General features: G+C 40.4%; 1 protein-coding gene across 2 annotated transcripts in view; it reads right to left on the bottom strand.

The window, feature by feature from the left end:
* Positions 1 to 17101, bottom strand: part of Babam2 (BRISC and BRCA1 A complex member 2) — a 397121-nt gene that overhangs the window by 77107 nt on the left and 302913 nt on the right. For both annotated transcript variants that reach the window (XM_042696762.1, XM_042696763.1), the window contains exon 8: positions 2764 to 2863. In XM_042696762.1, the coding sequence (XP_042552696.1) occupies positions 2764 to 2863 (100 nt within the window). The remainder of the gene's footprint in view (positions 1 to 2763; positions 2864 to 17101) is intronic.

The following is a 17101-nucleotide window of genomic DNA, read 5'->3' as shown; positions in this document are numbered from 1 at the left end:
GACATTCTCTATTTTTTCCTATCAATTGGAATAGGTTGGTTATCTCAAATTCCTACTGAAAAGCTAAGATAATGCTTTCTTTTAAACATCCTGAAATTCAGAATGAGAAGTATTAGAATCAGAGATCGCAACTTTTTATATTTCCTTGTTACCACCAAATAACAGTTTCTATTTAAAAAATTGTGAACTCATTAAGTTAGGCATTTGAAAGGTAGTCATTATGTACCAGCTTCTTCCATTAAAACAAATTATTTACAATGTCCTTGCAATGGTTGAAAGAAGCAATAAGAAGAAGCCCCCCCCCCCAATTTGTTTATATTGGCTGCAGCCACAATACATTTCCATGGCTAAAGAAAGCTCAAGATAAAGTACTTGGAATAACCTTGACACAATTGGTACTGATAGCCATGTTGTACCCTTTAAAAGTAAAACAATTCTATTTATAAAATAGGGCTTTATGTCAATTTACAAAAACAGTGCTTACATTGCAAGCTTAATGCAGGATCAGAAATGTTATTTTCGGAAAAGAAAAACAGATGATAAGCTTGCTTAAGTGGCTTTGTTTGAAAAGGGGATGAAAACAGTTCTGTGTACTTGATTTTAAAAACAGAAAACCATTTTAACAGAAACCCACAACAAAACTGGCTATAAAGATAGATTCCAATGTAATTATGGAAATTCATTTGAAGAGATTGTTCCTAAAAGCAGCCCATACTGTCCTCGTTTAGAGCAAACAGAAGAACACCAATTTCAAAAGACAAGTAAAATTAATGAAAGGGAACCAGATAAGAAAAATGAACTGATTCTTCTTACATTTCCGGGAAAACGATATTATAATTTTTTTTTGAGGAAAATGTATGGCTAGAAATTAATCTCAATTGGAGAGCTTTAAAAAGGCTTTTCTTCTCAGTTCTGTAAGACTCAATTTGCATTTTTCTCTATAATTCTGGGACACAGATTTGAAGGCATTGCAAAGCCCCAGAATGTAAATAAGGACTCTGTCCTCTGCATATTCTCATAGGAGGGTAGTAGCTCGGGGAATCTGGTCTCAGGAGAAGCCACTATTCCATGAGAGCTAAATGCCCTGGAATCTGGGCCAGGCCCAGCTGCAGAGTTGCCAGATTTCAGTTTCTTTGACATTTAGAAAATAATACTGAAAGCTTTGTGATATTATTGCACTTCAAAAATATTTCCTATATGAAGATGCAGTATCTTTCCAATGAGAGACAAACAAAAGATCTATTTTTTTCAAGCCAATATGAACAAGTCAACAGGAACAAAGAAAACAGTACTTTGGTAATTAAACAAACTGAGTCACAGTCCACGTGGGAAAGGAAAGAAAGCCAGAGTTGCTAGTGCATTAATATCTCTAGTTTTCAGCTATACACTCTGGCTAGACATTAACTACATTCATATGCTTTCTGGAAATACCTGACAATTACCATTATAGTAAATTCAGCTACCTGTAAAGGGCTCATGAATGTAGCTAAGAGAAAGCTTTAGATGATATGATATGGCTGAGTAGAAGACTAATGAATCTGGAATTCTTGCCCTTTAAGCAAGATGCTAGTGAACTGCCTCTCAGGTATGACAGGAACAATCAAGGAATGATTAAAAGGAGAGGTTCAGAAAAGCAGGAAGAAATGAAAGCAGTTTAAAGAATTACCCGGTTGCATTGTATACATAAATTGCGTTGTTAAGTGACAAAAGAAATCCAATAAATAACTTAAAAATTAAGAAAAGCGAGGGGAGGGGTAATGTGTAGGGGTGGGTAAGAATGCTAAAAGGGGGGGCTGGGAAGGTGGCTCAGTGGTAGAGCGCTTGTCTTGCATGCCTGCTGCCCTGGGTTCGATTCCTCAGCACCACATAAGCAAAAAGAAAAAAGCCGGAAGTGGTGTTGTGGCTCAAGTGGTAGAGCACTAGCCTTGAGCTGAAGAGCTGAGGGACAGCGCCCAGGCCCAGAGTTCAGGCCCCACGACCGGACCCAAAAAAAAAAAAAAAAAAAGAATGCTAAAAGGGGTGACATTTGTCAAGAGCATTGCATTAATAAACTGCTCTGTTAAATGGCAGCTCCTCTGTACAACTACTTAAAGAAAATAAAAAAATATTTTAAAAGGAATTATATTGATAGCATCTAGTGACAAGTACATCCATAGGCATGCATGTAACAGATGATCTGGAAAGAAGGTGTCACAAGTGCTACATTTTGCAAAAACTTGGGAAACAAAAGGAAACTCAAGAAAAGGATGACTTAGTCGGAAACTGGATGCTCACTTCTGTAATCCTAGCTACTCAGGAGGCTGAGATCTGAGGAGCCTAATTCAAAGGCAGCCCACGTAGGAAAAGTCCATGAGACTCTTATCTCCAATTAACCACCAGAAAACTGGAAGTGGCACTGTAGCTCAAGTGGTAGAATGCTAGGCTTGAGTTGAAGAGTTCAGGGACAGTGCCCAGACCCAGAGTTCAAGCCCCACGACTAGCAAGTAAAAAAAAAGGGGGGGGGGTAACTTAAATCTCAAGATATCAAGTAAAAAGATGAAGATAAGACTGCAAGTGGAAGTCAGGATCCTTAGAAAGGAAGAGGAGAACAAGGAAACAGCAGGAGAAACGGATGGGTTGTGATTCTAAGCAGATGAAGTGATATTAGATGGTGGCTAAAGTAAGATGGTCTGAGGAAGTAGGAACACTCAGGGTCATTCTGGGGATGTGGCGTATGAAAGAAAGGATCTCAGAGACAAGAGGTATCATGAAACTTGCAATTACCTTGTTGGTGAGCAGGTGGCAGATTTGAGGAACATAGTCAATGAGACATCCTCCTCCTGGAAAAGCAGGAATATGAAGAGCTGAGGAGCCTCCCAGGGCACTGAAAGGAGAAGAGCACAGGAACAGTTATCTTAGGATTAAGCAGCTTAGGAAATGATGCCCTAAATTAGCAAATCTGATCAGCACAGGTAAATGTCAGAACAACATTAATAGTTATATATATTATCGTATTATTTAGGCATACTTTGAATTGTGCCTAATTAAGGGATGGACAAAGTTATTCATTAAGTACCTGAGCTGAACTAATCTAATTGATGCCACATTGCAACATTACAATGAAAAGACTAGTTCTCTTGTTTATCAGTCCTATGATCTTGTAGCCTTCAAAGTATATAGGAGAAATGTACAGTCCATGTTCATTAATAAACAAGATCTAGTCAATAATCATTGATTCAATCACTAATTTACAATGTTGATTCAGAAATAGTTCACACATCTGAAATTTTTTCCATTCAACCAACATACAATTAGTAGGAGGAATTGTTCAGAAATTTATGGTATATATTTCATGTCTCCCCTTCTCTCTCTCTGTCTCTCTCTCTGTTTCTCTGTCTCTCTCGTCTCTCTGTCTCTGTCTCTTTCTCTCTCTTATCTCTCTCTGTTTTTGCTGGTCATGGGCTTGAACTCAAGGCCTGGACAATGTCTGTGAGCCTCTTTGTACTCTACCACTTGAATCACAGCACCATTTCCAGCATTTTCTGAATAGTTTACTGGTGATAAAGAGTCTCACAGACTTTTCTGCTTGGGCTGGCTTCAAACTGTGATCCTCAGATCTCAGCCTCCTGAGGTGCTAGGATTACAGGTATGAGCCACCAGCAGCCAGCTCATAAGCCACCCTGAATCTTCTTTTTGCCTGCCTGCTTGCCTTCCTTCCTTCTTTCCTTCCTTTCTTCCTTCCTTGCTCCCTCCTTCCTCTCTGTCTGTCTTTTATTTGAAGTATTGAGGCATCAGGAACTCTTCTACTTGACCACATTTTTCAGACAAAGACTCACATTTTTGTCTAGGCCAGCCTCAGACCACAAACTTCCTATCTCCTACCCAACTAGGTGGGATTACAGGTGCAAGCCACTATGCCCAGTCCACATTAGTTTTTCTTATTTTAATTTTATTTCAGTATATGCATTTCTATAAGCTCCATAAAACTTTAAGTACGGTAGGATATAGAACACTCTGAAATTCCTTAATCTTATGGTTACTTTTATCTGAGTCTCTCCAGTTACAAGTTGTTAAGTGGAAGAAAAGGATGTCACAGTAATTGCCTAGAAACTCATTTCCAAAGAGTATAGGGCAGGCTGGTTGAGACAGAAAACATACCTAACCACCAAAGGACTCTAGACCTATCCTGGGCTGATGATAGATTTCTGAAATTATTTTATATATGTTTACAATGTGAATGAAAACCCCAAAGAACCAAAAGCCAAGGATAGGCATGGAAGTAGATGTGGAGTATACTTTTTTTCTACTCAGAGGAGAGCTAAAAGCAAAATAATCCTGACAACAGAAAGTATTATATGACAGTCTTCAACTCGGTATGACATTAATGAGTCATCTGTGCTTTGCAACTGTACAGGAGCAGCAAAGCCATTGTTTCCTTTCACTATTCAGTGCAGATGTTGGATTAGATTTAACACAAACTCTGAAGAAGTCTAGGGAAACTATGATGTCACATGAAGCTGAGACAGGCTCTGTCCTCTCTTCTATAAGCACGAATACACAGAAGGCTTACCCCTCACCAGAGGGTTCTAATGATTCCACTGGGAAGGAAAACTGATGAAGAAGAAAACACCATTGGACAAGAAATATGAGGTTACTGTTTATACTCTGTGGTTACTGGTTAGAGATCTGTATAATGTAGATACTGTCAAGATCCACACTACTTACAGCTTACTAAAATAAACAATCCTAAGCATTATAAAATTCCAAAAATTTAGTTCCCTGGAATTGACTGCTGTAGCCTCTGACTTTGATGAAACATTCAGAGTAAGTTTTTAATCAATCAAATTGCCTACGAGGAAAGAAAATAGTTTGTGGATAATTCTTTGAACTTAAATGTCTCCTCCTTTATCTCTTTATTTCCCTCACCCCCTTCGCATTCCCTCATCCAGAAATCAGGTCATTCTGAAATGCAGCCATAAAAAAATTACCTATGATGAAAAGAAGTCCAAGTGTGAAGAAATCCAAGACTCAGTGGGGTTTGCTGGAAGACCCACATTTCTGTGTCTTACTTATTTGATGATCAAGAACTAACACTTGTTAGATGCTCTATCATATTATCTGACTTAATGTTCCCTATTAGATAACTTATTATAATTTCACAGATAAAGAAATCAGGGCTTGGAGAGCACAAAAGTTACCTCCACTTCACACAGTTAGTCTCTAGTAAAACCAAGATGGAACTACAGATGTCTGCCTAGCCCTGTAGTCTTTCTTTTCTTTTCTTTCTTTCTTTCTTTCTCTCTTTCTTCCTTTCTCCCTTCCTTTCTTTTTTTTTTGGGTTCGGTTGTGGGGCCTGAATCTGGGCCTGGGCACTGTCTCTCAGCTCTTTAGCTCAAGGCTAGTGCTCTATCACTTGAGCCACAGCGCCACTTCCGGCTTTTTTCTTTTTGCTTATGTGGTGCTGAGGAATCGAACCCAGGGCCTCATGCTTGCAAGGCAAGCACTCTACCACTGAGCCACCTTCCCAGCCCTCTTTTTTATTTATTATTATTGTGAAAATACCATACAGAGGGGTTACAATTACATGGTCAAGGTAATGAGTGCATTTCTTATCAAGCATTGTTGCCTCCTCCTTTGTTTCCCCTTCCCATCCCTTCCCACCCCCCCCCCCCCAAAGTTGTAAAGTTTGTTTTTCGACATAATCACTTGTACATCTCATTGTTGCAATGGGTCCACCTGTATCCCTATTTAAACGATTTGTTTTTTCCCTTCCCCTCCACAAATTATACCAATATCAAATACAATGAAAACAGGGATTATGCCATGGGGGAGGGACATACAAAGCAACAAAGAAATCATCTTATAAATATGTTAGAAACAATCGAAAGAAAGAAAAACATTTGAATACTTATCTTGGGGTTCATTTCCCCTAACAGCAACTTATCTGACCTTTTCTGCTTGTCTCAGACATATACTAGTTATTGCAAAGAAGGGGAAACCATGGGACCTATGTTTCTTTGGGCCTGGCTTACTTCACTTAATATAATTTTTTCCAAGTCTTTCTATTTCCTAACAAATGGGGCAATTTCATTCTTTCTGATGGAGGCATAGAATTCCAACATGTATATATACCACATTTTCTTGATCCATTCATCTACTGCGGGGCATCTGGGTTGGTTCCATATCTTAGCTATGGTAAATAATGCTGCAATAAACATAGCTGTGCTGGTAGCTTTAGTATGGTCTTGTTTGTGATCATTTGGGTAAATGCTCAAAAGTGGGATTGCTGGGTCATAGGGGAGCTCTATGTGGAATCTTTTGAAGAACCTCCATACTACTTTCCAAAGTGGTTGAACTAGTTTACACTCCCACCAACAATGCAGTAGGGTTCCCTTCCGTCCACATCCCCTCCAGCATCTGTTGTTATTAGAGTTCTTGATTATAGCCATTCTAACTGGGGTGAGGTAGTATTTCAATGTTGTTTTGATTTGCATTTCTTTTATGGCTAGAGAGGTTCATCATTTCTTCATGTGTCTATTGGCCATCCTTCTTTTCAAAGAAACAACTGCCCAATATATAAGTCCATGCTATTTCTGCTGCACTATTTGCATCCCTGAGAGTTAGGGGAAATTAATATCAAAAGGCTGCAGGGTTAGGAACCCCATCCTATGTGGCTCCTGTAAAAGTCCTGGGTCAGGTTCTGGATAAGGAGACCAGGCTCAAAGCAGATACAGATGGAAGGACATCCTGGCAGCCAGGCAAGCATTCTTCCTCATGTTGTTTACACCTCTGAGCCTGCCCCGCCCCCTCAGCAACTGGCTGAACTTGGACTTGGATGTGATGAACTGATCACACCTGTGTGTGTTTACTTCTGAATGGTTTACTTACCCATGCAAGGCAAGCTTCAAGGTGAGAAGCACTTCGGGTGCTATAAAAGACAGTTTAAGCTAAGTTTATTTATTTATTTATTACATTATATTATTTTATTTTTTGTTGGTCATGGGGCTGGGTGGCTAGCATGCTACCACTTGAACCACAGCGCCACTTCTAGTTTTCTAGTGGTTTATTGGAGATAAGAGTCTCAAGGAGTTTCCTGCCCCGGCTGGCTTTGAACTGCAATCCTGAGATCTCAGCCTCCTCAGTAGCTAGGATTACAGGAGTGAGCCACCAGTGCCCAGCTAAACTAAGTTTATTTTTTAAAGGGTGCTTTTTTCACCCCTTATTTAACTCAGTAGTTTCTTAGCTGGTAAGAATGTAAAATCTAAAGTCCAGTAAATGTCACTGGTGCACGAATGGATATCCACCTCAGTATTAGCAGGCTTGCTATTGCCTGAAAGCTGTCTGACCATGCTGAATAAACACAGTCAAGTCCATGGAGTAAAAGCACTGATATATTTTCAAAGGGTGAAAGGCAGAAGTAAAGCCTTAGGATCTCCAATTCTTTGATAATGATGAACCAAAAAGAAAGAAAAAACCCATAGGCTGAGCAAGTAGAACAGAACACTCACCCTATGCAGACATTCCAGGGCTGGCTGCAATATCCCCGGAATGCAGGGCTGGCTGGAAAAGACAGGCCTGACTAACTCCTTACCCAACTGTATGGGGCTGAGCTGAGACTGGGGCAGGGGTGAGGATGAGAGGAAAGGGATGCTTGGTGCTGTGGATTCCTATCCCTAGAGCTGAGCAGGACAGGGAGGAGCCAAGGGCAAAAGGTAGGGGCAAGAAGTTGCTTTGGCAGAGTCTCAGGCAGAACTTGGGAGGAAAAAAGGATAAAAGGGGTTTTTGTGATGAGATATTACCTTCTATTTCTTCATGGACTAAAATGAAATATGAATTTAGTTGATCATTCTTAGAAATACAACTATATCTGTGTATATAAATTGGTACGATAAGTGTTTGGAAAGCCCTTCAACCAGTAGAGTTAAACAGACCAAAAGTTAATCAGGAAAGAAGCTTTGTCTCATTGACTCTAAAATATAAATGTAAGAACTGTCTCTGTTGAAGTGATTCATATATTCTTTGCCATGCAAATGAAGCTAACAGAGCCCTTTGTGAACCTTGCTCTGTCTGCAAACATTCAGAGTATCTCTAATATTGAAGACTTATTTGGTTGTAGCATGACAGACAACATAAAGGAGTTAGTTTTGAGGTTTTTGACACAGTAAAAGGCAAGGAGTCAGCTTCTCTGAGAGCCTGACTTGAGAGTAGAGGGATTGATGTTGACCAAACATGAAACAGCAACTCCCCAAGTAAAAGAGTTTAGAATAGAGCAAACAAAAAGGACTAGGGATTCTCAAGTATTTTTCTTGCTTTTGTCAATTTTCTCTTTGATTCTACTCAGCTTTCTCAGTTTGGTAGGGAGAATACTTCTCTCAAAACAACTCATCTCTATAATCATTAAGAGTTGGAGGAACAATGAGAATTACATTAATATTAAAATGCCAAGAAGCACTCCAAGAGAAACTATTCTAGAAGGTCTCCAGGTTTAAGTGTTTCATGTCCCAACGTCATGACAAAACACTTCCAGGGATACTTGGGTCAGCCTTAGAGTTCAACTCTTGCTCTTGGATTGGTTTTTGAAGGACAGGAGCTGACCAGGCAGCCTCCTCCACAGTTTGACTAAGGGGAGTGTAGGAGGTTGACGCATGGAAGTGGGAACTTCCAGGATGGTAGAGACAAGCTGCCTGCAGCCTCTAGCAAAAGGTAAAGGGAAGGAAGGTATACTGCCTTAGGACCTATTCAACAAATACCAACTATATGCTTAGGTCTTCTTAAGGATTTGAGTTTCTGTCCTGAATATGTGACTAGGACATCATGCTAAGTCCGTTTGAGGTAGAGAAATACCAGAGACCTCAAGAATCTGGGGCACTCTGCAATACCAGAATGTTTTCCGGTGGCTTGCCAGGTCAGCCACTACAATAGTTATTTCATTGGGTACTCACTTGGGTCTGGTACTACTCCATCAGGAATTTCATGGTATCTAAACTGCACAACACCCATCAAGTCCATCTAATTAGCCTAATTTACAAAGAAGAAAATTGAAGTTCTAAAAGTCTAAGTATCTTATCTTAGATAACTCAGAGAGCATGTTATAGAGATCAGCTTAAACCCAGGTCTTTCTGTTCCAAAGCCTGTAACTCTTTTTATTAGGAATTCTTTCACTAAAAGATACTGTGAAATGTTTTAAAGTCTACTTTCCACCTATACACTGAAGCAGTTGTATAAGTAACCAAAATTGTCCTCAAAAATTTTACCCATCAAATTTATCACCTTGTCATCTCACTTCTTCTCATCTTAAGATACACATGTCACAACCTAAAAGTGGTGGGATGAAAAAAAATCACTTATAGATTCTGAGAACCCAGAAGGATACAAACAGTAAGTTAAGCAGAGATTCTGATTTGGTATGCTTTGCTTTGCTTTTCCCCTCCCTCCCTCCCTCCCTCCCTCCCTCTCTCCCTTCGTCGGTCGTGGGCCTGGCCTCTGTCCCTCAGCTCTTCAGCTCAAGGCTAGCGCTCTACCACTTGAGCCACAGCTCCACTTTCGGCTTTTTCTGTTTATGTGGTGCTGAGGAATCAAACCCAGGGCCTCATGCATGCAAGGCAAGCACTCTACCACTGAGCCTCCTTCCCAGTCCCTTGGTATAGTTTTCTAACTGGATTTTTCTTCTGTTGTAAAGCATTTTCTTTATCTCATTTTATGGATTCAGTTTTGAGCTATCTCTTAGTCCTTGAGGGAAGCAAAATCAGGATGTAATTTGGGGTGGAAAAATCCCAGTGAGTCCAGCAGGAGAAGACAATAAATGACACTGGTAAGTATGAGGAGTTAAGTGCATAGGTAGGAGAAATCTGGGGAGTCATGCTGGATCAGAGGCCCACAGAGGCATATGAGAGAGAGTAGGCCTGGCCACAACATATTGGTGACTAAACTGGTATTTCCACTAACCATACTCCCCAGCATAAGAAAGGTCTTTGTTAGAATACAGTATTCCATTTTTTGTTTCCCATTTTTAGAGGGACACATAAAAATGGAAATGTGCTGTGACAACTATGATTAAGCACTCAGAAAATGTTCTTCTTTGGAGCAAAGTCTGAAGTTGACATTGCTAAGTTACATTACTTTAAGAGTTATAAAATTATTAAACAGCAAATCTTAAATACAAAGGCATATTGTATGGATAATTTCCATCAGCGTTTTCTGCTAGGGACAGATTTACACAAAAACAATTTAAAAGGAAGTAAGAGGGATTTGGTTGGTAAATGAAATCTCCACTAAACAACAATGAACAAAACTCTCTGTTTGCTAAGCACTAACAATAATAGACAAGGCACATACTAGGTATGTTTCCTATTTCCTATTGTCTATTCTTCACACCAACCAATAGGATAGGGGTTATTCTATCCAATAGAAGTTACAGATGCTAGATAATTCCCTTAAGGGGCCTTAAGATGATGATGGCAAATACACATCTAATTTTAGTTCTCTCACCTAAATCTGCCCCACGCCCAGGCCTTTAGCTCTCACTTTTGGGACCACTAAACCCCATCCACCAGACCTGACCTCTGGTTCCACACATGGCTTGTGTGTTTCAGGAAGCTGTCCGCACTGACCAATCCCTTGAGGTTGTTTCCAGGAACATTTATTAAACTTATTTAGGCACCTGAATTGAAGTGAACAGAGCCCCTTTCATTCTAGGAAAAGGAACTCTTGGAAATAGGGAAGAATTCTGAGTGCCAGAGTACTCAACACTTTCCAGCAGAGAAAAGGTGGAATGCAAGCAAGGAAAATTGACATTTAAAATAATATGAAAGATGGGAGGATTTTAATTGCAAACAGAGCGTGGCTAACAACATGAACACTACCCAAGCTTTGTTCAGATTTTTTTTTTTTAAAGTCTGTTAACATCTCACAAAAGCCTTTAAGGGTAGTAATCTTAACAGATGTCTGCAATCATGATTTTGTTAGCATGTGGAAAAGCATTTAAGTGAGGCCCCCAAAACAATAATGAACTTAGCAGATGCTGTTCTACTGTGATGTGCCTGGCCACTACCGACATGAACAGGGAAAGGTAGAGGAAAGCTCTGCCCTCCTGCTGCAACTCTATCCTTGCTATCTCTGGCCAATGGCCTGTATTTCTAATTCCATACATTTTCCTCCTCAAATAGGGTCATATGCTTTTGCCTGAGTGGGCTTTGGGCTGCAATCCTCCTATATCTGCCTCCCAAGTAGGTGGAGATTCAAGGTGTATGTCCCTACACATAACTTGTTTTTGAGATAACTTCCTTTTTCTCCCTCAAGGCTAGCCTGGAATCATGATCTTATTTCTGCTTTATGAATTACTGGGCTTACATGTGTGTGCCACTGTGCTTGATACATTGCAATCTTATTAAGAAGTGAAACTATTTTCAAACATCTCTGGGGAGGAATGGGTGGATTTACTGTGAGCTTGTTATAGGTTTACAAATTGAAAGTTCTATGGAATGGCTTCATTGCTCAGCTATTGGCATAGGTCCCCATATTTTTCCTATGAATTACTTTCAAAATATTTTTACTGATAAAAAAGACATTGCATATAATAGTTATCTTAATCTATAACCTCACATTGTATATACATTTTAATATGGTCAAAGGTAGAGGCACAGTGTAAGAAGCAATGCCAGGGCAGACAGGGTATCCACCTGCTTCCTGTTCACTGGCATTTACTAAAGGTACAGAAACAGCACACACATTGCTGGTCTCTCTGCTCAAAGAACTATTCTGTAGATAGCTGCAGCATGGCTTGCACACCAAAATGTAAAGATAACAGATAAGGTTAGTCAGGGAACTGGTACTTAGCACTTCATAATTTGTTTCTAAAGTACACCTTGCTTTTTTCTCTCTAAGGAATTAGGTAGAAAGTATCATGCATGGTATGTAAAGCTACAAAGAGGCTAGAATTGGGGGACTTGCAAAAACTGGAAATGAAATTGGGATTGTAATGTTTTTTCTATGCCAGTGGTTTTCATGTTTGCTTAAGAACAGTCTGGGGAGTTTGTTAGCGATTTATACACTCAGTTCTCACTTGGTGAGAGAGAGGCTGAGGATGGGCAGTGGGTGGAGACATGGGGCACTCCCCTGCTGCACCCTGCGCCCCCTACTCTCTCAATGGACATGGGAAGTGGGGTGGAGAGGGGAGTAGTCAAAAGCAAATCTGCCCCTATTTCAAGACATTGGGTGGCTGACTATTGAAAGGACTGAAGACAGCCAGCGGGTAAAGGAAACATAAATGCTCTTAAGGTCAAGTGTAGGAAAGAAACTATCTGTGGAAGGAAGTAGGTTTCTGCTAAGTATATACATAGGAAAATTAAAATAAAATAAAATAAAATAAAATGTGGTTATATTGAAGTAATCAGAAGGCAAAGCAAGGGAACAGTCAAATTAGGACTAGGCTGGAAGTCAGGAGGCTACAGATCTACCAAACAAGGTAGGGTTAGGGTTCAAAGGCCAGGAATTCAGTGTGAATGGCAAACCATGAAGAAAGGCATATTCCACACTTCAAGGTGCCCCCGCTATCTCTGGGTAAAAGGGCATCTGCCTAGAGAGAGAGCAAGAAGATGGATAGCACATCCTGATGCAATGCCCAGGGGAAGCTAGAAAGAAAATGTGAGGTTAAGGAAGGTTCTAGTTAGTTAGAGTGAGATGTATTAGTATTATGCTCACCTTTGGTCCTCAGCTCCACCCAGACCTGGGCCCCCTCCCATTCCTGGAGTTGCCTCCACACAGCTGGCCCCTCCCTCTCTTTGCCCAGACCCACCTGAACTCCCATCTACCTCACTTCCTATCCCTCAGACCCTCCTGCTACCTGAATAGGAACAGGTGCCATGGGCTCCCTCTTGGGGGAAATATGGCTCCTCTAATAAACCTTGTAATAAATCTTTCTCCTGTGCCTGCCTGCCTCTGCATGGTCCCCTGGGATGGATGTGTGGGATCCTCTTTCAAGTTGTCCTGAAGGTAAGAAATTCTGGGCTTTGAGAATAAAACTTAGCCAGTGTCACTGCTTTAAATGTCTCCATTACACTGACAACTTCCAAATTTATATTGCTAGCTCAGACCTTTCCTGAACTCTGGACTCACAGGCAATATTTCCTATTCAATACTTTCATGGATACATCTTAATCTTAACCCACTCACAAGCAAAGCCTGCTCCTGCACACATGCCACTTCAGTCATGCCAGCTACCCCTCTCCAGGTTTTTAGTACAAAAGCCTCAGCCAACAACCCTCTCTCCCTCCCTCGTTCAATCAAGCTGGACCAGACTTTCTCAACTTCCACCTGGATCATGCTGCTCTAGGACTGCTCCCACCTCAGGGCTCCGGCTCAGGAATGCTCTCCCAGCCACTGCGGGACTTGCTGCCTCACCTGGGTTGGGACTCCTATGCTACCCTCTCAGTAAGGCTTCTTAAACGTAGCCCTAATTCCATCTCTGGTGCCCCTTCTTCTATGGTGTGCTTCTTCCTGGGCCCCTCATTTCCCAGAGACATCTCATCTATTATATTGGGTTACTGTCTCCCCTGAGCACCCTTCATTAGAATGCAAAGAGGTCTTTGTCTATTTTGTTCACTTCTATAACTCCAGAAAAAAGAGAAATGTTGAACTATGTTAGGTACCCAATAAACATTTGCAGGACAGGTTGAACAGCCTTAATTTGAACATCTGAAATCTAAAATATGAAAATCTGAAACTTTTGGAGTGCTGACATGATGCCATAGCTGGAAATTTCCACATCTGCCCTCATGTGACAGATCACAGTCAAAACACAGGTGCACTGAAACGACTGTATAACGTTAACTTCAGGCCAAGATATATATGAAATACAAATGAATTTCATATTTAGGCTTGGTTTATATCCTCCAAGATTTCTCTTTATGTATATAGAAATATAATAAAATATGGGAAAAAGATCTAAAACACTTTGTGACCTAAGCATTTTAGATATGGGATATTCAACCTGTATTAAAGTTGGGTTAAATGAGAAAGATAGTAAGAACTGAATTTCCAAAATGGATATTAAAAGCCAATAAATGTATTTTATCTTTTCTGAAATAGTCACTGTAGAAAGGAAGAGGTCTAGTGAAGGAATTGACAAATGTTTTTGGTAAAGGGCCAGGTGGTAAATATTGTCACTTTTACTATAAAGAAACAAATGTAAATGAATGAGCATGGCTGTATTCCAATACAATTTTATCTATGATACAAAAATTTGAATCCTACCAAGTTTTTTTTTAACAAGTTATAGAGTAATAATTCTCTAAGTGTTTTTCTAACCATTAATTTGATAAATAATAAAATGACAAAAATTTGAATCCTACAAAGTTTTTTTTAACAAGTTATAGAATAATAACAAATTATAGAATAATAATTCTCTAAGTGTTTTCCTAACCATTAGAAAACAATGTGAAGCTCATTGTTAGTTTCAGGGCCATACAAAATTGGCTTCAGGCTGGAGGCCTTAGTCTGCTAACTTCTGCTCTGGGATTACAGGATTATTTGTTGGTTCTGGAGAGCCTGAGGGGTAGAAACATATCCAAGAAGAAATACAGGCAAAAAGCCCTAGATTAGGTATTCGTGGCTATGAAAAGCAGGCCCTTTGGTCAGGCCTCTTAGAACGTCACTGGAGCATCAGGTAAACCTCAAGCATCAGCCTTCTCCCGGCAAGGGTGGGGTGAACATCAGGCAGTTTGTGAACCGTGGGAGTTCTCATAATGGTACTAGCTTGTAACTGTGCAAGAGCGAGCTATTTATATGATGCGAAGTAAAGCTCGAGGCATATTCTAGTGCATTTTACTTCTATGTTAGGTGAAAAAGCTGCCTACAAAAGCCTGCCTCCCACCCAAAATACTAGCTGTTAGTTGGTGACTGATCTTCAGAAATATTAAGATGAATCATATATGCTCTTTTCGCAGTACAAAAAGAGATAATTTTAAAACTCAGAAAATGTCACTTTGGGTAGTCACAAACCACACAATAGAAAAGCTATCCAGCCTTAAAGTTGTAAATAAATAAAGCCCTGCTCCTGCATGAAAACCTTTTGCCTCTTTTGGACTATAGTGAATTTTAGGACTTGCCTCCGAGGCTGGCTAACAGTGAAATGATAAAAATGGGAAAACGTGTTCAGTCACACAATCTGAGGCTAGAAGGCAGTCTTGGTTCCTCCCCCTCTTCCCCGGGGTCCTCTTGTGCAGTTCTGGGGAACACATACTCTCAGCCTCATTCTGTTCACCTACAAAGCAGCCTCCATGTCTCCTGGCTTGGCCTAAAAGGCGCCAGCTGACAGCAGGGCTCAGCATTTTCCAGATCATAGAAAGGATTTCTGTGTTTCTTTTTACTGTGTGGAGAAACAGGTATTTTTGTCTTTGATCCTTAAGCTCTGTTTTCTTTCTCTTGTTACTAAACAGGTCACCTCTCCTCCCACCCACCCCTGCCTTTTTTTTTTTTTTTTTTTGCAACCTCATCATTTTTCCACATTGCACCGTTTGGCATGGAAGGAAGAACCACATCAAATAAAGGAATGCAACCACAAAGCTGCCTTGAGAAGCAAAGCCCTAGATTTTTTTTTTTTCTGTCAATTTACCGTTTTTGGACTTGCTCTCCCATAATCAAATCCTCCCTATCGTGTTAACAATGTGGTGGTGTGTCAAAACTTTGGAATTCTGCTTCAATCAGCAACCCAGAGCTTAATAGGAAAATGAAGCAACAAAATGCTGGTCTTACTGTTAACTTTAGGCTAGGCCTGTACTTACATTGGGAATGTTTGCTTGTCTATGGAACATGGGCCAAATCTTGAAAAATTTCTTAACAATGGGCCTAAGGAAGCATTCTGGCAATCACTTAGGGCCATTTCTAATGCAGATGGATAATCTCTACATGTACCACAAGCAGAAGCACCAGGCAGACCAAAACATAGTAAACCTGCGAAGAGTTCAGACTGAATTTGCTCTCCAACATTTTAGACACAGTTATCATCAGCAGTATGATGATAACTAGGTCTGGCTCTGTGACCCTCCTGATGTTTGTAGTTATCACAATGGGCTGTGTCAAGTGGTTGTTTGTTTGTTAAATAAAAACATGAGTCTAACTTCTAAATTATTTGAGGACCAAAATAAGATAATGTATTTCCAAACCAAATATTGAAAAAGTTGCATTCAATGTCCTCAGGACATATGTGTTATGGTTAATGTTTAACAGTAGCTGGCTAATATTCACTACCAAGGAAAACACCAGTTAAAGATGGAATACTTTTGATCTTTATCTTTGTGACTAACTTGGTCAATTAAGTGGTTCATAAAATGAAGGTAGGTGTTTTTGCTGTGGTTTTGGTTTGGTTTGCATGGCGTTTTAGTTAATGTTAGAATCAGCCTGTTCTTAAACACCAACAGAGTATGCAAGCCATCAGCAGCCAAGTCACAAGGCACTGATTCTCCACCTTTTATTGGCTTTCTCACCAAGTAATACCATCTTCTGCAGAGAGGGCAAAAGGGTGATAGGAGGCGTATTACTTTCTGCCCCTATCTTCTGTCCTATTCCAAGGTAGCCTATTAGAATCTCAAAGTGGAGATATGCATCATTTGAAAGCACCACCACCATCACCACCAAAGCCTATACTGTTCTGATATCTGGACTAATAGGGCAGATTTCCAACAGGCCATCTAGCATAAGGAATACTGTTAAATGTACAGAAGGCGAGATCCTGCAGACCTCCCTTCCTAGTTACCAGGCACAGTTGTAGTGCTTCCAATTTTGGCCACATTCAGCCAGTTCCAGCTCTATCCTCAAGAGCCAAATCACTCACAAGTATAACTCATTTGCCCATGGATCATTTCACCCCTTCTTCAGACCCCTCAGTTAATCCCCACAGCTAACTACAGTCAGGTGCTTTGGTTAAGGTACCTGTGCCTGGACCTAGCTCCAGCTACTGCTTAGGACACATCCTCTAGGGTGAGTACAGGATGCTTCATGCAGCCCTCCAAGAACCACCATCCTCTCCAGGCAGTGAAATCCAAACCACCAGGCAAGTAGGAGAAGGAGACTGGGGAGAGGAGGTCCAAGAAAAAGATGGAGAAAAATGACACCTTGGAGAAGGGAG

The sequence above is a fragment of the Dipodomys spectabilis genome, unplaced genomic scaffold, assembly GCF_019054845.1.
Source record: "Dipodomys spectabilis isolate Male_0828 unplaced genomic scaffold, ASM1905484v1 ptg000210l, whole genome shotgun sequence".
Lineage (NCBI taxonomy): Eukaryota > Metazoa > Chordata > Mammalia > Rodentia > Heteromyidae > Dipodomys > Dipodomys spectabilis.
The sequence above is the reverse complement of the archived record's forward strand: the minus strand, read 5'-3'. Positions and strand labels throughout refer to the sequence as shown.